The sequence below is a fragment of the Pyrgilauda ruficollis genome, unplaced genomic scaffold, assembly GCF_017590135.1.
Source record: "Pyrgilauda ruficollis isolate IOZ18807 unplaced genomic scaffold, ASM1759013v1 scaffold13, whole genome shotgun sequence".
Lineage (NCBI taxonomy): Eukaryota > Metazoa > Chordata > Aves > Passeriformes > Passeridae > Pyrgilauda > Pyrgilauda ruficollis.
This window is the reverse complement of record NW_024511432.1, coordinates 6,659,488-6,684,047: the sequence shown is the minus strand read 5'-3', so window position 1 is coordinate 6,684,047 and position 24,560 is coordinate 6,659,488. Positions and strand designations below refer to the sequence as shown.

Here is a 24,560-nt window from a genome sequence, read left to right as displayed (position 1 = left end):
CCGAGGAGCCGCGAGGGCCGATCCCTGGGACTGTGCTCCAGCCCCAAGAGCCCGGACTGGCAGCATCACAGTACAACACACAGGCTTAGGCAGCAGAGGTGCAAACAAGGTGAGTCATCCCAAAGCCCCAGAGACAGGCCAGTAAGGCCATCTCCCCGACACAACGCCTCCAGAGAGCAAACAGTGAGATAAATGTCACTTCCCATTAGGTAGGTGAGCCAAGCAGGAATCCCAGAGCCCAGGTCAGCACAGTGCAGACACTGCAACCTCAAACACAAGTACAGGTGTTCAGCCTCTTTCAGCAAAAACACAATTTACCAAAGTGCACACAAATGCACTGGGATAACATAGGAGCAACCACTGGACTGCCTCAAAGCACTGCCACATCCCTGAGGAGGGAGGGAGAGCCCCTAGAATGATCCAATGGATTGTACTGGGGACCAAGATGACCTTGGCAGACCCAGTGGAACAGGTACAGAGCAACTGCTGCTTCCAATTCCCACACAGGTGGGCAGGGAAAAGGGAAACCTTGCTGGGGGAAGCAGTGAGGAGGCCATTCATTGCTGTCAATGTTCAGACAAGATCACTCGTTTTTCCCCTGGGCCATTTGTATCAGAAGATGCAAGTTGGCTCCCCTAAAGTTTGGGGGTTTTTTGTAAGGTTACAAAGATTTAAAAATCAATACCCAGAGCCCAATCCTCTACCTGAGAACAGGAACAGTTACCAAGGAGGTTTTAGAGACAAAACTATCACAGCTAATTGCAGTAAAGGCTATGACAAGCCTCAGTAATGCAGCAGAACACAGGTGCAGAAGCCTGTATACTACAGAAACTATTATTTGAGGCTCCAAGAGAAAAAAAAATTCATGAAAGTTTCATGGGATGCCTCAGAAGTGTCTCTAAATAGCCTCCAAGTACTTAAGCAATGGAGGGCATATAGCACAGGAGTGGAGAGGAGGCAGAGCATTATGCACATGACTGGAAGCATCAGCATTCCAACGCACAGCTGGAGAGAAGCACATGCCCAGTGTCTCACTAAGGGTACAGGACTGATAGAGGCTGTCAGTATTTAGAGCATTATCTCACAAACCTGTAACATGATTTTATACCATGATGGTGCTCAGAGATGTCTCTTAACTAACTTACATTATATCAGCACTTACTCCCCAAAACCACAAGGTACAACTGGGGGAAAAAAACCCCAGTCATTAGCTCTGTCTTAAGACCTTTGAACTCTAAGTAGAATGAAGTCATAATATGACATAAGGCACTAGGAAAACCAACAGTATTCAAGAAGAAGGGTTCTTTTATTGGAGTGTCTTAGCTGCCCTAAGTGTTGTTTCCAAAAAGCAGAACTGACCGGTTGTTGATCTCCACTTGCTGTTGGAGATCTACAAAGATTCCCAATGGGTATGCTGATTAAAAATAAAGAAAAAGAAAAAGAAAAAAAAAGAAAAAGAAAAAAAAAGAAAGAGGCAGAATGCTCTTCCTAAGTGGTACAAGGCTGCACCACCAAGGAACTGGAGTTTCCACAGCCTCTCTCAGAGTCTGTCATAATGTGTCAAGGTCTATCTATCCACAATTTGGAAATTCAGCTCATACTGAGAGGAGATTATGTCAGCTTCTTATGTCCCTTTCCACTTGCATTTAAAAAGCTTCTCAAAACTCCAGTGAGGCCTACTGAAGTAGCTTGTTTGCTGCTTGCCCTTTTCTCACAGACAAGCCTTTGACTGACTACAGCAACAGATTCTTCTGGCAAGCAGAAAGAGATACACCAGGTATTTGGTTACAAATTAAAATCAAAATCAAGGGGACACCAAAGTGACAGGAGTTTCCTAGAGCCAAGCAGCTCCCAAGGCTCCTCTCCACAACAGAAATATTCTCAACAGCAAGGAGTTAAGACTCCTTGGCAGAACTCTGAGTTCTGTAAGAAGAGTGAGCAGCTTGTCCAAAGGCAGCCTGAGGTAACACTAAATGCACAAAGCATTTCTGAGGCAGGAGAGGACAGCAGCCCCTTCCAGCTCCCACAACACCACCCAGCAGCACGTTTCTCTCCATGCATGGCAGTCTCAGTCTCCCACTTCAGCTCCTGCCTTTGGCACAGAACATATCCATCCAGGAAAACCCTCACAGAGGACACCAGTTCATCCCCCCACAAGTAGCCACCAGCAGCCCGACTAAACTGCAGGATATTCACAACTGTTCCACTGTCTCCAGGTCATCTCTGTGCTATCCTACATGATAAAAATAGGTTCTCCATCCAAACCACCATTCCAGCCAAAACACATCATCTGAGCAGAGCTCAGCAGCACTGCAAAGCAAAAAGGCATCTCTATCAGAGAGCATGTGCCCAGTGCTGTGACATATGGACACCACTCCAAGGTTTTTCAGGTTCTGTAGAAAGAAATACAGGCAGTGCCAGGCAGGAGGGAAGAAAGATGAACAGCAACACAATCAAAGTGGGATTTGAAGCCAGAATCAAGCTAAGGATAACTAGTTAGATACCATTGTACCAAGAGAGGTTTCTCTCATTAAAGAGCAGAGCAAATGCCTCCAAAACTTCAAAGAAACCCAAAAATGCTCAATCCAGACCAAGATTTTCACTCCTGAACTTCTGTAGCTGCTGCCTCAGGCTCTTACCAAATATCTGTACCATCACTACCTGTACCACCTCTTCCTCAGCCTTAACAGCAGAATCAGACCAAATCAAAGGATCTTTTGTCTTGCAACATGCTAACAAGGGAACTGCCACAGTTGAATTCCAGGTACTAACAGGTTGGCTATTCAGGTCACTAAAGGCTGCAGAGAAAGTCATACACCTCACAAATTCACTCAGCCAGCAGAAAGGGAGATTTATAAAACAGAAACCCTCAGGATGTCCCTATTACAGTCAGGGAAAACAAAAGTGAAATGAGATCTTACTTTACTCACAGGGTAATTTTCTTTCCCTGCCACACTTTAGCTAGCACATGCTGCTTAGTAAAGGCCTTAGCAAAGAACAGCAAAACCCATTATTGTGCTTTGTATACAGAAGGGCTGTTATCTCTTGGTCCAGTTCATATCTCACTCCATTCCCACCAAAGCTCCCCATGTCCTAAAGTGCTTCCTCCAGAACACAAAAGAATTCTTATACTCAAAAAAGAAATACTCCTCCTTTTAATGGAAGTGTTTGGAGATGTATAGAATGGGAATGAGAAGAAAAAGGGGAAGAGCAAAGCTACCTGCTCTTCATATTCCACAGACAGGCATGGGCTGACCAGACATGAAAAGAGACATGATGATCTTCTGTTCTTTGTACCATTTGAGAGCACTTTCCCTCAAGGAAGAAAAAGAAAAGCACACAGATAATCCTCTACAGGGGCACTGTATTCATATCTGATTTATCTGCCTGACTGTGTTAGCTCTGATGTGAAATGCAAGGAAGGGCTGCCACCAACCTGACCTGATTACAGAACCAAAGGCACATACCAGTCCATGCAGCTTCTAATTGTGCTTTCTGCCCATTCTTATGCCAATTTACCTGTGTGACAGTTCCAGTATCCTCCTGATCAGGACTGTGCCTTTCCACAGGGTTGTTCAATGCAGGTCTAATGCTATCTGCACGCTGAAATGCAAACATCATGGGTTTAATACAGTGTGGGAAACAGCAAAAAAACCTGAGTTCTTTGAACACATTCAAACTCTGCCCTCTGCAATGTCAGGTGTTGTGTTCAATTTAGAAACAGATAAGTTAGCAATAAACAGAATGCTCTGTGTTGAGAGAGAATTGTCTCTGCTTCCCCACACACAGACTCCAGATGACAGTACTATCTGATGTGCACAGAACCAGAATTCAATATTCTTATTAACAGAAACACTGTCCCCAGACTGCTCTACTGAAATCTGCTGGCACTAATTAAGAACAAGGCATCATTTTGCCAACTTTCTTTGAAAAAATCTTCCTAAGTGGTACAATTCAATTATCTGTCAGCAGAGAAATCAACTGGAAATGTTCTAAAAGCTCTGCACAAGAGAGACTGGGAAGAGCTGCTTTAACTGAGCAAATATTTGTCTCTTGTCTAGCTAGGACATTTTCAATATATTTTTGGTACATGACAAAATACACAGCATTTACAGAGATTTAAACAAAGGGAAAAACAAATCCCAGATTCACCAGTGCTTCAACTAATTTCATTCCCCTCACTCATTATTAAGAGGCTCAGTGCTGTGATAAGAAAGAAAGTAAATTTAGGTGCAGAGTTTTCTGACTCACCTGTGTGGGGAAAGGCACCTGGATACGCCCTTCTAGGATGTTGTCAGTGGTGATCTCTACAGAACGAGTTAGCTGCAGATCCTGCAGAACTAAATGATAGGGAACCTGAGGGAACATCTCCTGAATCTGATGGGCCTGGAGAAAGGAATACAGTCAGTATCAGCAGTAAATAGAAGTCAGTTGATAAGTATGTCAACAGAAGGAGATTAAAAATACTACCAGCTCAAAGATGCTGCTTATGATATGCAAACCCACAGACAGAAAGAAAAGAGAAAGGAAACCCATGCTGGCTGTGACTTACAGGGCAATATGCTGTTTTAATAACCCCCTCCAGCCACCCTCCCTGCAAACCAGTTTAATAGGGTCTGAAAATTCAAGTAAATTAAATTGAGTTGTCAGGGAACTGTTCTTACTGAATTTCAAGTTAGTTAAATAATATCCACATTGAATAAGTAAAGGTAAGAGGGAAGACATATAATATGCTTTTAGAGTCCAACAACTAGATTTCACTTAATATTTAAATGTTTATTTACACTAATGCCCAAAGTCATGGGGGAGCAAAGGGGAATGAGAATGGCAATAAGAAAAGAAAGGTGGAAGGAGTTTTGAGAACAAAGCAAAAACTATGCACCAACTGACAGTGAGTTCCAACACAAGAAACTACTGCAAACATAACCCTGCACTGTACTAACCTGTGACCAAACCAACTGATTGAGCATTTCAGCCTCTGGCTTTCCCCTCAAAATACTTCCCTAGGTTTTTATTCAGTAACACAAAGGAAAATGTCATTTATTTTCTGTTAAAAATGTGTAACACTTTAATAATTTGCTAACCTTTAACCAGCTTTCCATTGAAGTAGACATTTTAATATAAGTTGCTCCTGTACTTTTGATAATACATAATCCTAAAAAAATCATTACTCATCCTTAACAAAAGCCCATTTGTGTCACTGTGTCCAGTAAAAGAAAAATTAAACTGACCTCAGATGGAAAGTTCCTGCATATTTAACTAATAAACCATCTGCCAACATCTTTTTGATCCCTCCCTGCCTCAAACAGCCTATAAATAATGGCCTTACCCTGCTGATGTTTAAACAGAAGTATAGGCTATGGGTGGGAAAGACCTAATATTCAGAAAATTCCATCACTTTCATGAGACACCTCACTGAACATATATTACCATGGTACAGGACACAGTAGCTTAAACAACTCAAAGGAAACAGCACTTCTCAAAAAAATGAAGCGTTTCATGAGGCCACGTCCTTTTCTTTTTGTACTACATTAGTTTTTATGGATGAATTCAACAAATATGGAATTTCATCCTCTACACTTCTACATCATCATGAATCAGCAAAAGCTGAGGGTGCTAGAGAGCCCACCTCACACTGATAAGACACTGAAATTGCTATCTTGAAGCTTAGTGCTATTAAAGATTAAAAAAAACAAATCAAAACCTATATAATGGTTTGATCAGTTACTACTTGACCAACAGCTAAATTCTGTGGTTACAGACTCACCACCTTTGGTGCTGGAAGTTGTCATAGAAGTACTGAAAAAGAGCTGAAGAAGCTGCACTAAGCAAGCTGAGAAAAAGTCTACCCATCTACCCAGGAAGTACATGTCATTCTTCTACCTCATTCACTTACCTGCAGACCTGTTTTATGCTGGCACATTTGAACCCAAATATAGCCTTAACTTCAGTGAAGTAAAGCCTCTCACTCAGAAAAACAGCTTTCATCTAGTATCTAACACTGTTTTGTCTTCCTTCCCCTTTATGTTCTCCATTTCCATGTAACCCTTTCCCCTACACAACACAAACAGAAGGCTGAGGTGCAGTCTCACCATAACATTGAGTTGGGAGTTGCTGGCTTGTGCAATTCCAAGGATGTTGGTTGTGTGCATCACTTCCACAGAAAAACTGGGCAACCAGCTGGCAATTCGGGAGCCTGGGAGTAAGAAATCACCAAGAAAGTCAAGAGCATGAGAATCTCAGCAGGCCAAGTACTGCTACGTGTATTTAACATAAATCTTTATATTCCACAAGGTATGTGCAGGGAGTTCTGCAATGCCATCCACCCCGAGGTCTCCCAGACATGGAGATGGCTGGAGTGAATCAGTGACTGCCCGTACTCTCTTCAAAAACACTGTCATAGTGCTGTAACAATCTGGGGGCTGGAAAAGGATCAAGGAAGTAACACGTCCTTGTTTTCTTTTTTTAATGTTCCTATTAAAGTGAAAATTAAAATAATCCAGAGTCAAATCCAGTTCTGGAATATATGAATAAATCCAGCAATTTTACAAAAACAGGACAGCTTCTGAATCCAGGCCCAAAATGGGTCATCACTGAGAAATACTACTTCAAAGGGACACAAAGAAACTGAACAAAGTGACTGCTGCAATTGTGTGCTTCAGCTCAACAGAGTAGGGCACATGGGTGGCTCCCTCCTCCTTCTGTGCTGCCAATTAAATAAACACAGGCTTTGCTCTGTGCCACTTCTCCTTCTATCTCCATGGTAATACTGCAGGTCTCCAAGACACTGGAGAGCACTGGGGAGGACAACCATCAAAAATATTGTGTTATTCTAAATATAAATGTCTTCTGGAGACCTAAAGCACGCCAGAAGTGGAAGCCATGCAGAAGCTATCAGCCAGTTTCCATGTACCTAGAAATTGTCTGACCCTTCTCTGCCCGTGATTCTCCCCCTAGAATCTCCAAAGATTTCAAAACAAGCACAGATGAGGAACAGGTCACTGTGTAAGTTTGCAGTGAGCATTTCAACTGCCTCATGGGAGCTCCACAAGGGCAGAGACCAAAGTTCAATATTTGCAGTACTGAAACCATCTCAGAAACAACAAGAGTGCCATTAAAATCTGGGACACTGTCGAAGACCAGCAGGCACCAACACCAAAATTCTAAAAAAATCTGGAAGACAAACAACATAAATTGCCTTTTTCAAAACAAGCTGTCTCCATACACAAAACTTATTGTGGCTTGGGATCACATCTGCTTTGAGAGAATTCCTAACACGCTACTAAAAAAACCCAAATACTTTAAACTGTTGTGGCTACATGATTCCTTCTGAGACTAATCTTCTGCAACTAACCAAGCATTGCAAGTGTCTTGTAAACTGGGTGGCAAATGGACTTTTGACAAGTACACATTAGCTAGGTGACAGGGGAAAGACTGACTTTTAGACTGCATCACAGAGGGTTCCCCCCCCTCTTTAACTGTTGTTGATTAACCACCACATGGTAGCAAAAAAAGACACAGGAATTTCCCATTCTCCCTGTCAGCATGGCACACAATGAATAAATGGCAATAACTGAAGCTGCTGACCACAACAAATCCAGAAAAAGGGAGCACTTGTACAAAATCTTTCAAGAAATCTCCAGAGCTCTGGGAAACCTCAGAGGCACATCTGAGCTCTTACAAAAGAACCATCAGAAACACAGTGGTGTTTGACAAACACAAGCAGAGCATGGTTTGAGCTTCAGCTGAATCAGAGAGAGAACTCCCTCCTAGAGAGGGCTGCTCCCCTTGTTTATGTGGGCAACAGCAGCAGATGTCAAACGTGCTCAGCTCACCGTCGAAGTGGAAGAAGTGATTGTGCTGGTTCAGGCGTGGTCTGCCTTCTGCTGCTGCCACAGGCACCAGGTTCTCATCCAGATTCTCCCTCTGGTGATCCTCCCTCACGTGATGGCTGTCAGTGATATTAAGAGACATTCTGCAGGTGGGGCAAGATGTGTCTTGTTCCAGCCAGGACCGCAGGCACGAGCTGACAGGAAAACAGTAACGCTGTGGTGAGCTTGCAGTGTTTTTCCAAAACACCACTGTCACCAGTACATCAGGCAGCTGTAGCATATTCTGTACACAACATCAACACATGGACTGCTCAGAGATACCCTTAATGAGCTTAATTCATCACATGGCCCTCCTGATGACTCTGGCACAGGTTTCGTTTTTCTTTCAGCTGAAAATACTCAAGTGTTCACTTTTTATAAACATGCATGCAGATTTATCACAAGCTTAAAACACTTTCCAAGCCTCCTGTCCTTCTAGCTCAGAACAAGCAAGTTTTGCCCGGAAGGGAAAAGAAACCAGTTCTTTTCTCTCACCATTCCCAAATGAAAAAGGCAAAAACCAACTGGACACACAGTTAATGTATCCTGACACATTTTCATAGCAGTTCTGCCTGTGATGAGGCAATAGCACCTCCAGTGTTTTCAAATAGCTTTTCAAAATACCAATACCCAAACCACAGAAGTCAGTACCACTCCAGGAACCCCCTACACAGATATTTATTAATACTAACAATTCTGTGCCATTACAATCCTTCCTTAATTCTGAAATTTTCTGTCCTGCAGAAAGTGAGAAGTGTTTGAAATGCAGGTTGAAATACTCAAAGCAGTGCATGCTTTTTGATTCAGGCTGATATACCCAGCTGTAGTATTTGTCCAAGCTAAACCTAATTTTCATTGTGGAAGAACTGAATTTCACAGGGCTGAATGCTTCTCAATATTATAACACATACTTCACATTTTGCAAGGTGGGTTTTTTTTCCCAGAAGTTATCAAAACACTTTAGAAAGATAAAGACATACAAAAAGATTAAATAAACCCGTTCCCAAAATTGTGTATTTATAAACAAAATGAAGGCACAGATCACAGGTTTGGGTTGACAGAGCAGAAATTGCAGGACTATAGTGAAGTCAAGGTTACAAGCATTCTGTCCAATTCCTGAAACTATGCCAAAGTGCTTTCCATCATCTTGCAATGGAGGGATACACAGTGATGGGTTTCCCAAAAACAACCAAAGCACCACAGTAAAAAACTGCCACCTTCCACCACCTTGGTCAGCAGCACAACCAGCATGCTGGCACTGGCAGTGCTGTCCAACATCACCTCCCTGACCACTGGAAAACCACCCTGCCCACAGCAAACTCAAACCTCTGCCTGAGCTGTACTGCAAAGGTCACTTGGAAAACACCCAGAGCTTCCCAAGCTGCCCCCACGCTGCTGCTCCTCAAGAGTTCAACAGCCAAGATGCTGGAATGGGCACAACCCCGTGTCAGCTGCATCAGCAGACCCCAAAAGCCAGCTGTGGTCACACCCACAGGTAGGAGGTCACCCAGAGCACCTCAGCAGGAGGAGGGCAAACAGCAGGTCAAGGCTGGCAACCTTTCAGAGCAACAACTCTTGAAATTGCCTGCTTCCTAGGAGGTAAAGGAGAGTTTCAAGCAGCCTAAAAGATTCAGACACCTACTCCCATTAAATTTCCTTAATATTGGGGCACAGGGTTGATCTCAGCAACACAAATCTTCCCTGCCACCTTCTCTTCCACTCCAAATAACTCATGGGGGAAAAAATCCCATGTAATTGAGAATGGACACAGTGTTCAGCCTGCTGACGAAATCACCAGGCTTTTATGAGGAGAGAAACCACTCTCAGGTTGTAAATAGGGTTATTAGTTACATCTGGTTTTATATGCAAGCCATCCACTGTAAAATATTCCCTCCCTAAAAGCACCAAGGAGTATAACCTGATTCAGAACTGTAATTGCTTCAGAAAAAAAATACAAAAGGATCCTTTTAAATACAGAGAAAATGTATTTCTGAAGAGAAGACCCTGGGCTTCTCAAGTGCTCAGCAGGTGATTAAATATTCACATGATTCAGTAGCACTGGAAAAGGAGATTCTGCTATGGAGGCACATTATCTCATTAGAGACTTCTTGGAACACAGATAAATATTTATGGCAAGGTTTGTCATAAATGACAACAAATTAGCACACAGATTACAACCTCTGGTTTGACAGTTACCAGAAAAGCAAAAAGCTATTTACAGAAAGTAACACCACAGGGACAATTTAACTGACCTGCGTGTTCATCACATGGCCCTCCAGAAACGCCTGCTTCAATCCCTGTTTCTCATTTCATATTTAAGCAGGAAGTGTAAGGTACTTCCAGGCATGGAAGTGTAAGCACTGCTACAAAAGATCCAAGGGAAGTCACATCCATCTCAGCACACTATGTCCAAAAGCATATGCTACTATTCACTACTGAATGAGTGTAAGAGGCAGTGTATAGAGAGGTTCTTTAGCTAAAATTCTCCCAGTTCTAACTCCAGCTGCTTAGGGACCATTCCTGCTGATTTGGTTAACCTCTTTTACAGCCCTGATAGACTCACTGCCCCCTGAAACCACAGATTCAGACCTGGCCTCCACAGCTGTTCTGGGCGACTCACCACCATGTGAAGATGCACTATATAAAAATACTCCCTGTTTTCTCCTTAAAGCTGATACCTGGAAAGTATTTAAGGATCCACCTCCAATTTTTCTTCTTCACCTGAAAATCAACATAACCTCCACACAACAAATCTACTGACCTGTGTTGGAGAAACTCAACACTAGTTACCCACTAGCTGACAAGGTGCATACTCTTAGTTTGGCGGAAAAGAAGTGCACCAGGTGAAACAACTCAAACATTTAAATGACTGGAGAGAAAAAGACTTGTACTTTGTTGTCAGAAGCAGACCAAGACGACCCAGGCAGCAAGCACCCTTCAGCTCTGCTGGCAGCTGGTTACTTGTCATCCCACTGTAAATTTCAGCCATGCCCATCTCTCCCTTCCCTTCTCAGCTGGGTGCACCCTCTCCAGCCTGGACACGTACTTGTGGAAGAGGTGGCCACAGGGGAGTTTACGTGCAGATTGCATGGAGTCCCAGCAAATGGCACAGTCATCATTGTTCACTGCCAGCTCCTCTGGTGTTGCAACTGCAAACCTACAAACAAACAGGAAGAGACAAATGACAACACGAGCTCAGCACAGCCTCCTCTCTAGAGGATCCAGCAGTGAGAAAACCTTACCCTCCAAGTTAACTTTTCATTTAGAGACCTATGCCAACTGATTTGTTATTTTTTTTATTTGTTATTTTTCAGTCTGCACTGCAAAGGAATACACACATACACACGCCTCTGATGCTTTGTGCAGGCACTTTTTTGCACATTTCCTCATACATCCTAAGTGCATAAAGCTTTGACTTAGTACCTTCCAAGAGACAATTATATGATCACTTTGGTGAGATCCTTAAATTATAATCTGTATAGATCTGGTTTATGTCATTTTTCTAAATGAGTTTTAATAGCTGTACCCATTAAGCTGTCTCTTTGGGATCATAAGCATTTATGGTGACTAATTTTGGCCTCAGATTTTGCCACTCCCATTTGTCTTTTCTCCCTTTTTTTTTTTAAGCTACAGTGCCATGTAAGCAGTTACTACACAGTATCCAAACATGACAATATAGAAATGAGTAGTGTAAACATTTCACAGTGCTGCTGGTGTGGAATGTATCTGAAGAACAAGCACATAAAGGCAGCTGCCAATGGCAGAAGGAAGTTAGAAGATGGTTCTTCCAGCATAATCAAAATGACCAAAACACATCAAGTTGTTCAGATAAGAAGTCTGTGACACATGCAACTCAAACACCTTTGGGAGCAGCCCAAAGGGGTTCAGTGGCTGCATCATACTGGAAAGAAACAATGCATTGTGGATGAACTTTATTATGCAGCTCTTAATGTAATACCACAGCCATTAAACAACTTCTCAAAAAAAAAAAAAGAAAACCTCAGGAATTTCTAGACAAGCCAGCATTCTCCACCTGGACTACAGCAGCAGAAATCAGAATTAATCAAATGCACAGAGGGTCAAAATTAAAACAGTACAGTGATGTACAGAAAGAGTAAAATTCCCTGTGGCTCTTAAAATTTTTAAGAACACAGCCGAATTTTTAAAACACTGTATCAGAAATGCAGTACTATTTGGTATAATATTAGGTTTTAGCAGGCCTCCCAATTTCTCTGTATTACCTCACTAAAAGAGAATGGACTAAAGTACCGCCAAGGTGCTCCCAGCTCCACTTTAGGTAGAGTCTTCAGGTTTAGTAAATATACAGGAAAAGCTAGGCAGGTTTAAATTAATATTTTGATTTAATTTCAGTCAGTAAGTGAATGGTATGGCGTAATGAAATTAAGAGCATTGGTTTCTACCACAGCCAAAGCCAGTACTTGACAGCTAAAACAGGCAGAGCAGTTCGGAGTTTCTGTCACCCCACTAAGGTAGTATGCAAAAGAATACAGAAGAAATACTGGCCAGAGGAGTTCATTTTTTTGCCAGTTTATACATTACCAGTAATACTGCCATTATACAAGTCAATGCTATATATCTGTTAAAACCAGATTGAGTCTCCCCACTAACAAGTAAAATGGGTAAAAACACACTCCAAGTGTAGAGACTTCAGGGTCAGGTTTGGAACACTGCACCTGTCCAGCTTACACCATGCCACTGTGTATCAAAGGAACATAAAAAAATCCCAAGTTCTTTCTCAGGATCCTCTCTACTAGATCTACATCAAGACTGCAGAGCAAGAGAGGGGCTCACCTGGCCTCCATGTTTCCAACCACACGCAGGTAGTTCTTGTGCCGCCGAATTCGCCGCTGCACCTCGTGGAACAGGTAGCGCAGCTGCATGAAAATCACCAGGCTCGCCATTGATAACCAGATATTGCCAAACAGCTTGGGAAGACAACAGAGCAGTGATTAGAAACAAGCACCATGAGAAACAAGAAGCTGCATCAGGTCTTAAGAGACAAAGAAATCAAGAAACCAGCTCTGAAGAATTTCTCTTTTGTTGGGTCCATTCAGACCAACCATGCATGTTCAAAGGTGCTTTGAATAACCTGGCAGCATAGCATTTATAATGAGGATAAACTGAATTCAGTCCTGTCCAGCTTAGCATCCCCTGCTGCCAATGCAAATAATTCAGTCTGGTATTACTCAATTTAAAAAAAGCTAATTAAACACCTACTAAACAGATAATTACACACAGTAGTTAATACTCCTTAACAAAGTTATTTGTGATGACTTCAACTACACAGGAGGAAGTAACTTCTCTGTAATACCTAGTTTCTAAAATAAGCAAACTAAAAAAAAAATACAAAATATGTATACCCAATACCCTTTATTTTAAGGCCAGTCTATTTGTTCAGCATTATGTCCAGTATTTCATACCAGCATATGAATATGATGCATCAAATCCAGGGAAAGCAGGGTTAGCTCCATGACAAAATCTGTGTAGTAGACGTAAGTGCCCTTGCTCTCCCACGTTCCTTCATGGTTGAGATCCCAGAGATGAACTACATATCTGCAAGAGTGAGGAAATTAACATTATTCTTTTTTGTTGTTGTTAAATAGCATCTCTATAATTAAAACTATTTTGTCCATTTTTCAAAAAACTTCTGGATATGGATTCTTTGCCCTTCTGAGGCTCTGTGCCCACAGTCTGTGCTCACTCCAGGAGGACTTCTTTTAATGTTATTGGTTTCAAACAGCAACATTTTAAAAAAGCAAAAAGCAGTCAATGCTTAGCCCACACTGGCACTACAGACACTGCCAGCTGATAGAAAAGATGTAGCATTTGCTAAAAACTACTTCAGGTACTGAAAGTCAATCCTAGGATTATAGTAACTACAGAAGCACATTTTTCAGCATGTGAGATGTTTCCTAGGTGAGTCACTGCAGCTCAGTGTCAGACCTGAAATGCTGACAGTGCCGTGCACAAAGAGGCATTACATACCATGTCCTACATATGCACACACAGGTGTGTTACAGGTACACATGCATGGGATTTTTTCAAAGCAAACCTTCAAGAGACCAGGGCCTTAAAACAAACCTTGCAGAGTGACATTAAGTAGCATCTATCAACCCTCACCCAGCAGCACCCATCCACCTTAATCCATTCCTCAAGCTATACCACCCACTAAAGCTATCCATGCATTTCAACCCCCATCTGTAAAAAGCACTCCTAAAATGCATTTCCATCTGTAAAAATCATTCTTAAAATGCTTCAACACGTATTTAATCCTTTAACACTATTTAATAGATAGTGTTGTACTATCCAACATATCTGACAACTGTTAACTAGCTGGCTTTAAAAGAAGCGTTCCTGTAACTACTTAAACACCAGTACAATCTTTTATTCTAATAAAGGCTTCAGGATAAGACACACACATCACTCAAATAAAACAAAAAAAAGTTAATTGCAGAACTTGTGCTTAAAAACAGCACAGGCTAAAGCTAACCACCTTTGCTCATCTCATAGAATTCTGCAACAGGTTGGGTTTGAAGGGATCTTGAAGATCATCTCTTTCCAATCTCTTTGGCGGCCTCATGCACTCAGGCCATGACCACTTCCAGGAGGGGGCATTCCCTGTGACCAATGTCACAGGCAAGAATTTTTTTTCCTAGTATCTAATCTAACCTTGTCTTCTGTCAGTTTGAAGTCATTCCCTCATGCCATGCCCTTGTCCAAAGTCCCTCTCCAGCTCTCTTGGTGTCCCTTTAGATACTGGATGGGGCTCTGAGGTTTCACCAGAGCCTTCTCTGCTCCAGGCTGAACAACCCCAGCTCTCTCAGCCTGTCTCCACAGCAGGTGCTCCATGCCTCTGAAAATCTCTAAGGACTCTTCTAGACTCGCTCCAGCAGGTCCACATCCTTCTCATGTCGGGAGCCCCAGAGGTGGATGCAGCACTCCAGGTGGAGTCTCAGCAGAACAGAGCAGAGGGGCAGAATCCCCTGCCTGGACTGCTGCCCACACTGTGGGGATGCACACCAGGATGTGGTTGAGCTTTCTGGGCTGCAAGCACACATTACTGGGCCATGTCAAGCTTCTCATCTACCAACACCCCCAAGTGTCTCCTTAGGGCAGCTCTCAATCTCCAAACATGCATTTGCAATTCAATGAGGTAATCACATACACCTCTTACATAAACATGCTATATGCACTACCACCCTGAACACACATCCTGTAAAACATAACTTACAGAACTTACCGTAAAATCACATGAGCAGTTCTGACTGTCACCAGCAGAGACTGCAAAAGAGGAAGAAAAAAACCATACATATTAACAATATTCTGTCAGGGACAGTGGTTCACATGCAGGAGCTCAAGAGCTAAAACACAAAATTCATTTATTGCAGCTTAACAAGTCCTGTGAACCAATGGTCACTATAGGTGACTGTGTGCACAATATACCTGAGACAACCATGAAGCTTACAAATAAGTATGAAATAAATTGTTCCCAAAGACAGCATGCTTTTAAAGCAGTCACTAGTGTTGCTGTTGTTAAGTGTCATTTTTTCCCAACTACACAAGAGGTATTGTCACTCAGCAAGTGTTGAGACCACAATCCCACCAACTATCTCTCCTATCCCACTTCTTTAAAAAAAACAACTGGAAGAACTGAATAACAACAGAAATTTGAAGAAGATAATTTCAAATCATTCCCCCCCTTTGGTGAGATGTAAATGCTGCTAAAATAACTTCTCTCTTCAATCATACTAATGTTTCCAGGCTAAGTACAGAGAAAAAAACCTGAGTATATCAGAAAGTGTAAGATCAGAAGTGTAAAGACAAGTCACCAAAAAAGGTTCACTACGTTTCCATGAGCTCTTATCATCTAAGAGACGATGGCCCCATCCCCTCTCTGTAACCCATCAATGTTACAGAGCCCACAGTGCTCCATTTCTTCATTCCACCCTCACAGTGAAAAACACCAGACATGCTTCCCCCAGAGACTGCCCACACCAGCCTGTAGTTAGCAGGGGCCAAGTGACACTGAGATGCAGGGGATTTACAATGAGCAACTGAAACCACTTCTGTGAAACTGGTCTGATGGCATGCCTTCAGCATAAGTACTATAAACAGGACAAAAGAACTATCAAAACCACTAACTTCCCCAAGTAGCAATAAGCCAGTTAGTTTGAATAATTTTTCCATCTGTAAAAAGCATTCGTAAAGTGCTTCTATGCATATTTAACCCTTTGCAATGCCCAACATATCTGCCAACTGTTTACTAGCTGGCTTTAAAATAAAATGTGCAAAGATAAACAGACTGGACACTGCGTGCTATACCATAATTATTGAACACTATATATTAAGGCAAAATAGATTAATGTTTACTCAAAAAGACAGACAAGTCCCTACTCTTCTTTCTCTGGGCATTTGCACATTTCACATCTACCTTCTGCAGCAAAAAAAAAAAAAAAATGCTGACAAGCAATAGAGAACAAGGGGAAGTTACCTAAAACACAAGAAAAACATCTATATTGCTTTATTGAAAACCCTGAGATAAATCAATGTTTGCAGAAGAGAGATTAATAGCTTAATGCAACTTAATGTAATTCATTCACACTAATGGAATACACTTGGCAGGGTCCCTCTCGAGGAGCATCACACAAGCCACCACCAGAAAAACATTTCAGTCTCAAAGATTTATTGTTTTTTACTAAGAGCTTGAAGACTGCTATAAGGTGTCACTGCCAGTACTTTTACAGAAAGAAACCTAAATATTTTATTTCACTCACATAAGTTCTGGGTATTAAAATCAAGGAAATTACTCATGGTTACCCAATCCATACAGGGAATATTTAAAATGTTCAAAAATGGCAAGATATTATATAATATCCTATGAGAAAAGATTAAACAGACTAGATTTTTTTTTGCTTAGAAGGAAAGGCAGCAAAGGAACAGGCAAAAGGATGATAAAATCACAAATTCTATGAAAAAGATTAAACATTATTCCCTGCCCATGGCAGGGGGGCTGGAACTAGATGATCTTTAAGATCCCTTCCAACCCAAATCATCCTGTGATTATCAAACACAAGATTCAGAACAACTCAGAGGGGATATCTTTCATGTACACAAGGCCAAGGAAATTTGGAATTTGTTGCCTTTGGATATTACAGAGATTGACATACAAACAAGTTCAATGAATGATCATACAACTTTCCAGAGTACATCTGGGACTATCAAACACAATGGGTTTGTACAGCCCTCAGATCAGGAAAGTTCTCAAACACCAGTGGCTGCAAGCAAAGCTAGGAGACCCTTATTTCTGCATTCCCCACAAACTTCCTGGCTGCCCACCAGCAGCACAGCAGGGAATCCAGGGTTTGGCTGGATACCCCACACTTCCACTGACTGAGCCACTCCTTCGTTAATCAGCACACAGAACAGCTCCACTGGAATGAACAACTGGGCCCCATCCTGCAACCCCAAACACTCACACTACCACACAGCACAGCTCTGAGGAGGCAACAGGCACCACAACACTCCCTGATTAACCCACTGGTTAAACTGGTGCAGTGCTGATAATCCTTCTGCCAAGCCCAGATAAGAGACATGACACCAAAGAGACCCCACCTTTCAGAGACACTGTTAAATCTTCCAATACCCTTCCACTATTTAATTACAAATCTGGTCTTGCACATTCTCATATTCATGGAAAATAAAACAACGTATTGATAACTGAACTGTGGTGTGACAAGCATCATATTCTCCTATTATCAGTTGTTTTCCTTCCTGCTCCCTAACTCCAAGTATGAATTCAAGACAGGAGAAGAAAAATAAATTGTACATGTTATTTGTTATCTGAACTAACGATGTGCTAACACAACATACTTGGATTGGATTCCTCTCCTTTGTTAAAGATTATCACTTCCTCAGGCAGAGTGCAACGACCCACCACAATATCAAAAACATACTGATGCTCACTCCACAAACATACTGTTTAGTCCACAGTGCAAAGTGTTCAGGAGTGCACAAAAATGCTTTGCTCATCTCAGCTGAGACATAACTCGTTACACAAACATAAGCAAATGCCATGAGTATGCCTTAAGGAAAGGATGTCTCACTCCTTTTGGGGAGAAATGAAACAGAAAATACAACCTCAAAGAAAGAGGCTGAAGTGCACATTACACTTTCATACACACTCTCCATCTCTCAGGTGCTGTTTCACCGACCCTTCTTGCAATGCTCATGAAGCGCAATCATTACTTTTTACATAAGTTGTCATTTGATTTCAGGATCACCTTACAGGTCTACCCTCTCATTCTCTTCTTCAGATTCAGATTTTTTTCAGGGTTAAAGGCTAAAGAGAGAGAGCATGCCAATCTGGCAACTTCTGGAAAACAGGGGAGGATTGGTTTGTGTCATCAAGGTTTCTTTCTTATGGGAATTAAAAGCAAACCCATTGTGTACCAGGATACCCCAAAGGCAAAGCAGAAACCACAACACACATGAGGAAAGTCTCACCTCTGCTGCCATGAAAGCCAATGTGTGCATGCCATGGGTGTAGCCAACAACTCCACAGACAACTGCTAATCCACAGCAGGACAGGAGCATGGCTATGAGCAGGGCCAGCACTCTGACGTGGCTGCTCATGGGTGTCGTAGGAGAAAAGGAAAGCTGCAACACAAATACATAAATACATGACAGTTTAAATGAGTACTTCATCCACCCTGCCTTCCATTGTCACCTCACCAAACAAGACCTCATTCAGGAAAATCTTTTGCTTTCCAGCATAAAACCAATTTCACAATGCAATGCAGTAATAAATTATGAAGAATAAAGCTAAACCCACACACTATCCCAAAGCCTCATTCATGTTACTGCCATTTACAGTCACATTTTAACAATCGGTTACTATTTTTTTTATTTACAATTACTATGATTATTTGAGCTGTTTAAATCACCTGTGCAAGAAAACCATAGACACAGTAGTTTCTGCACCAAATTCCACAGCATCTGCTTAGGATTAACATGCATTTTACAAAGACACCTAACCTAACACACAGTTTTCAAGCTACATTTTGCCAGTTTTTCACCAAACAGCTGATCTGAATTTGTCCAGCTTGGTCTTCCATCCCATAGTTCTTCCACTGTCAATTTCTTCTGGAAGAGATGTCTACCCAAAAAACCATTTAAACTGCAGCTAGAGACTGCTGAACAGACTCTGCTGAAAAACAGTTGTCTCACTCAACAGCATGCAAAATGTGCTAAATCTCTAAACTACCTTAACAGAGGGCTACACCTGGTCTGTCTAAATCAAAGGCAACCCAAGCAGATGTTGGTCCATCCTCTTTTTTCCAGGGCAGGATGAGAAAGACCAGGACAAGTAAAGGAGTTGCCCAAAGCTTCACTCTGATCTGATTTACAAAGTTGATTCCCATGTTTTGTTTTTAAATAGGTTCTTTCTTACTTCTTTGTATCTGGTTCAGTTCCACATGCCCAGTCTTCACAAGACAAATCATATAAATATCATCTGTCCAAGCAAAAAACAACTATGCATGCTTTGAATGCAAAAACAATATAATAAGGATTTCTTCCCACGTGACCTGTATTCTTTCACAGCTTTCTGAACAACACTAAGAATACCAGAGACTGCCTTGCTCACTGCTGTCTTAATTTTCCTAACCCTAACCAACTCAGTTTCAAATTTAAGTGCTTAGCTACCTGTGAATTAGCAGACCTTACAGGATATTATTAAAAAAAATAAAAAATCTGCAAAGCCCAGATCTACCAAAAAAAGATTCATGGATTCAATTCAGGTCAAACTTCTGTGCCAGGAGAGAGGAGCCTGGGAAAATGCAGGCCCATTACAATTTAAAGGCCAAGATTTACTGTTTAAATTACAGTTTCTTCTTTCTTGCCTAGCCTTCAATTTCTGCATCTCTACCTAATTTATTCCTGGTATTAACAGAAAGTGGAATGTAGCTTACAGAGAAAGTTGCACAGTATATTGTAAAGACACTGGCAGTCAAAATTCAGTATATCTAAGTAAGTGTGGAACCTGAGCACAGAATCTGCAGAAACAGGCTCCACAGGCCAATCCTAAAGGGCACCTGTCTAAGGGATGCTCTGTTGTTAAAATGTCTTTACTAAGGAGAGCTATGAAGCCATCTCATCCAGTTATGTAATAGTAATTACAGGGCACATATAAGGAGCAATTTATTACAGAAAATAAGTATCTTCAGCTCCATTTGTCTCTTGGGAAAACTGAAGGAGTAAGATTGACATTGTACTTTAAAGCAAGTATTTGAAGCTAATGGGACATGCACATGTTCAGTACCACAGGGTGTGGAAAAGGTCCAAATGATCTGTTTGTACCTTATCTGAGCCAGTGCCTGAGCCAGAAACAGAATTTGCATGCCCCAAAAGACAGCCCTTAATCAAAACTTACATATTCAAAGCGATCCTTGCAGAGTTGAACCATCAGATGGAGAAACACAAGTCCAGAGAACCAGAGGCACCACATCACTACTTCTTCCACTGTCTGAACATTCAGCACACCAAAAATGAAGATAAACTTGTAGAAAATGAAATTCCAGAATTTATCCTTCAGATGCTGCAATGGAAGAGACTCAAGTAAGAAACATATTAAGAATACCAGTAGACCTTACTGTCTATCTAGTTTCTTGTACCATGGCAGCATAACTGTGCTACACAGCACACAATGCAGTTTCCTGCTATATTCCTAAAACAGTGCTCAGCACAAAGGAAGTGATCTCTGTCTGATCTCTGTCTGATTCTTCATGCCCAAGCAACTCAGCTACCAGGCTGCAAACACACAGTCCTCTCTGCTGGAAGAGCTGCCACAGTTAGTTATTCAGGATGCCCAAACTGCCTAGCACCTGGCTTCCAAAAACCTGCCAAAAAGTACAGATGATTAAGAAAAGATTATGAAGTCTGTTCTTAAGAATCACAATGCCTACAGTGGAGAATGAGATGGATGAGCAATGAAAATAAAACCATTCCCACACACACAAAGTATGAAAGAAATAATATGATGTTCTCAAGCAGCAGACAGCAAGCCAGCTTGGAGGGGATTAAGAAATTTATGAAACAAAATGTTTTGTTAAAGTACACGATGAAATCACCAGGAGTTCAGTTAAGACAGGCTCTGAATTCCTTAATGATGCTGCTGTTTTGGGCTCGACAGTATTAATAAGCAGCTTTCCTTTACATGACAACTGAGGCAAACTCCCACTGTCCAAACACAAATGGATCCACATTGCTACTGCTTTTCATTTCAGTTTTTAAGAGGGTAGAGAACATCCTGGAAACCATCACCAGTTAAAATTCCACATCCTTATAGTGAACATGGACTGGACAGACAATCTGGTCCACTGCAGTTTGATAGTGCCTTGGTTTTAACACACCACTCAGAGCCTCTACGAGGTATGAATTACAAATACAATAGGCTTTGAGAGATCCACAGTTGTTAATGAGGCTTTGTGTGCCTCAGTTCTGCATGTCAAAAATCATCATGGCCTGATTTCTCCTAAAGAACTCTTTTTACAGACCTTTTTTTTTAATATGTGAACACACTCCAAACCACTGCTCCTGCATTTACACAAGGAACTTATGCATTTGCCTTACTTTTTAAAAAAAATATATAAAGATACTATTCAAGGTCCTGCTGCTGCTTTCACCATCTGCAGGATCCTGTTTTAAAAACTCTGGGTTTTCATAGCTCCTTTGCTGAATTTTTACAAACATTCTCACATAGACAGGAGAAGGACTAAACAGCCTGAGAGTTTTCTGTCCTGCTCACCTCCTTTCTCTGAGGATTTTCTTGCCTACTCCCTCTTAAACCTGCAGGCTGAAAATCCATCTGCTCAGTGTATGAGGATGGAAAGCACTTCTCCAGCAGTCAAGGTACAAAAGAAGAGGGAACTCAAAACTGCCAGTGCTGACAACTACAAAACGCAATGGAGAAATGCTGCCAGGTGCAGGCAGGATAGAGAAGAACACGTTACAAGTGTTTTGGAGTGAGGCATGCTTGTAAGAAATCTAACAGAGTTCAGTAAAGACACAGGCTTTTCAAGTTGACTGTGGGCTTATAAAATACAATAGGAAAAATTCCTGTCAAAACAAACCAGAAGCTCGTGGCTGTGGATATACTAGCTAACCAAATGGCAAGACATATATTGCAAAATTTATTTTTCTTGTGCAGTTTCAGCAATTCCATATAGAAAAGCACACCATTTGTCATGTTTCACAGTTTCCTTGTTTGCTGTCTCACCTGCCTCTCACTGACACGAAGGGGACCAAACACCATATACTGGATTAGCTTAGCAACCAGCATCAGAAAACAGCAGGCAGTGTTCACTAATACCTGGAAAGAAATAAAGCAGTCAGTGACAAATACTTTTGCCCTCTTTAGAAGAAGGGAGAGAAGGGAAATGAACGAGTCTAACAAAACCTGCCATTGTTCACGGAACAGTATTAGTTGCCTTTTCTTTCAATGAAATTTAAGCCTGGCCTCTTCCAAGACACATGAAGTAGCTGATAAGTCTTAGCCTTTTTTTTTCTAGAAATACTAACACAGTCAGCTTGATACAGCAAACAAAAGACAGTACAGCAAACAAACTGCTCTACCTCTTCACAAAAAATTATTTCATATAGATTACTAAATTTCATAAAAGAACATGAGGACAAAACTTAAAAATCACCAAGATGCTCATTTTGCAGATTATTAAATTTCTATAAAGTTCTATATAAAAGAACATGAAGACAAAACTTAAAAATCACCAAGATGCTCATTTTGTTTAACATATGGCACATGAGAAAAATCCAGTTTGAATCTGTTGTTACAGTAAAAGGATTCAGAGGTTGCCGCAAAACATGCTGAATAGCACACACCTCTTCAGTAAAAACTCTACATGAGGCTTTCTTGGGAAACTTCTTTACAGCAAAGTAGCAAGAAGCAGAAGACACGGGCCTGGGAAAACTGCTATCTCACATTTGGCAAAGGCACTTGTAATTAACTTTTGACCTAAGCAGGACACTAAAATGTAGATGATGAAGGAGCTTCGCCCTGTTATTTCCAAAGGGCTTAACCTTTCCAGGATTCTTAAGGCTGTGAGACTGGGTTTCAACAGGATGAATATGTTTGGTATATTAAAAAACAGCACCTCAGTCAAGCAAGTATGTTGTGAAGCAGATGTCCAACTACTGCCACCTTTGAGTGACAGACAGATCAAAAGTTCAACAGCAACAGCTCAGCAACGTATCCAATATCCCCTCGTTGAGCCTTTATTTCAACTACAAATCAGTGAGCCAAAATTCATAAACCATTTTGAGGTTTGGGTTTTAAAAGGCACAGAAAATTATTTTCTTTTTTTTTCTTCCTTAAATGGTGAGAATGTTTCCTCTCACAAGACTTTCAGTGTTATTTAAAAAAATAAATAAATATAGGCAGCAAGGCTTGGGCTCGAATACCGGACAGCCCCTTACTCAGATTTTTGGCAGAACAGATCGGGCAGTGCTTGGCGAAGCTTAAGCCCAGCAAGCGCTTGGGTCCGCGGCAAACGCTCCCAACAGCTTCTCCCAAAGCCCCCGGGCAGGAGAGCGGGGGGCGCTCGGGGAGAGAAGCACAAGCGGCGGGCTGAACTCCGGGCGCTCGGCTCTAACGCTGCCCCACCGCCCCGGACAGGCAGGAGGGGAAGCGGCGGCGGAGGCGGCCCGGGGCGGGCAGGGGAAACCCAGGCGAGCCCCCTCTTTATTCCGCGAGCAGTTTTCAAACAACAATAACGAAACACCCCCCGGACCCGCCCACCTCCCCCCGGCCGCGGGGAGGTGCCGGCAGAGGCCGATCCCGATGCCAGCCCCGCAGGCCGCGGGCCCGCAGGCCCCGCCGCCGCCCCGGGCTCACCCAGACGCAGAGGCTGTCGGAGAGCAGGTAGTAGGCGACGTCCAGGGCCCGTGGGCCGGCGCAGCGCTGAGGCTCGGCCGGCTCGGTGCCCGCCGCCCCGCCGGGCGCCTGGCTGAGAGCGCGGTAGGCGCTGAGGCCGGCGCCCAGCAGCGCCAGGGCGCTGAGCGCCGTGTAGGTGCGGAGGCTGGGCCAGGGGAAGCGCTCCAGGAACAGCAGCGGCATCGCGGAGCCCTCGCCACCGCCCGGCCCCGGCTCCGCGCGCACCCCCGGCTTAACGCCCGCCCCGCCGCCCCTCCCCGGGGCCGGGCGAGCCGCCCCCGCTGGAGAAAGGAAAGAGACGGGGCCCGAACCCCCCCCGCCCCGGCTCCGGGCGCCGCGTCCGCCCGTCACCCCGCGCGCTGAGTCACGGCCGGGGCGGCGCTTCCACCGGCCCGGCCCTGCCCCGCACCCCCCCGCGCCCGGGACAGCGGCCGCACCGCCGGAGCCGCGCGTGGGGGAATTAGAAGGGCCTTCGGGAGCCCCCAAACCTACAGGCAGGGTGGCAGAGGAGAGCGCGTAGAGACTGCAGGAGCAGCGCCCTTCCACAGACAGCCCGGAACAAGAATTAGTCTCACCAACTACCGTGGAGTTAGGTGAGAGGTGATTTTAAGTGCCAGGGCTCAAAAGCTGCACTCTGCTCCTTGTTCTTGCAGCACCTGACTTCCAGCCTTCCATCTGCCCTTCCTTACTTCCACGGGTAGAAAGGGTTGTGTTTTCCACTC

General features: G+C 42.9%; 1 protein-coding gene across 1 annotated transcript in view; it reads right to left on the bottom strand.

Annotated features, from left to right (window-relative positions):
- Positions 1-24,190, bottom strand: part of AMFR (autocrine motility factor receptor) — a 28,189-nt gene extending 3,999 nt beyond the window's left edge. Inside the window, exons 1-12 of the mRNA XM_041458673.1 lie at positions 23,800-24,190; positions 22,168-22,260; positions 20,323-20,487; positions 18,396-18,548; positions 15,133-15,173; positions 13,313-13,445; positions 12,684-12,817; positions 10,918-11,028; positions 7,836-8,026; positions 6,093-6,196; positions 4,252-4,386; positions 3,520-3,603 (exon numbers count right to left, since the gene is read on the bottom strand). Of these exons, the coding sequence (XP_041314607.1) occupies positions 3,520-3,603; positions 4,252-4,386; positions 6,093-6,196; positions 7,836-8,026; positions 10,918-11,028; positions 12,684-12,817; positions 13,313-13,445; positions 15,133-15,173; positions 18,396-18,548; positions 20,323-20,487; positions 22,168-22,260; positions 23,800-24,021 (1,566 nt within the window). The 5' untranslated portion in view covers positions 24,022-24,190. The remainder of the gene's footprint in view (positions 1-3,519; positions 3,604-4,251; positions 4,387-6,092; positions 6,197-7,835; positions 8,027-10,917; positions 11,029-12,683; positions 12,818-13,312; positions 13,446-15,132; positions 15,174-18,395; positions 18,549-20,322; positions 20,488-22,167; positions 22,261-23,799) is intronic.
- Between the last annotated feature and the right edge of the window lie 370 nt (positions 24,191-24,560).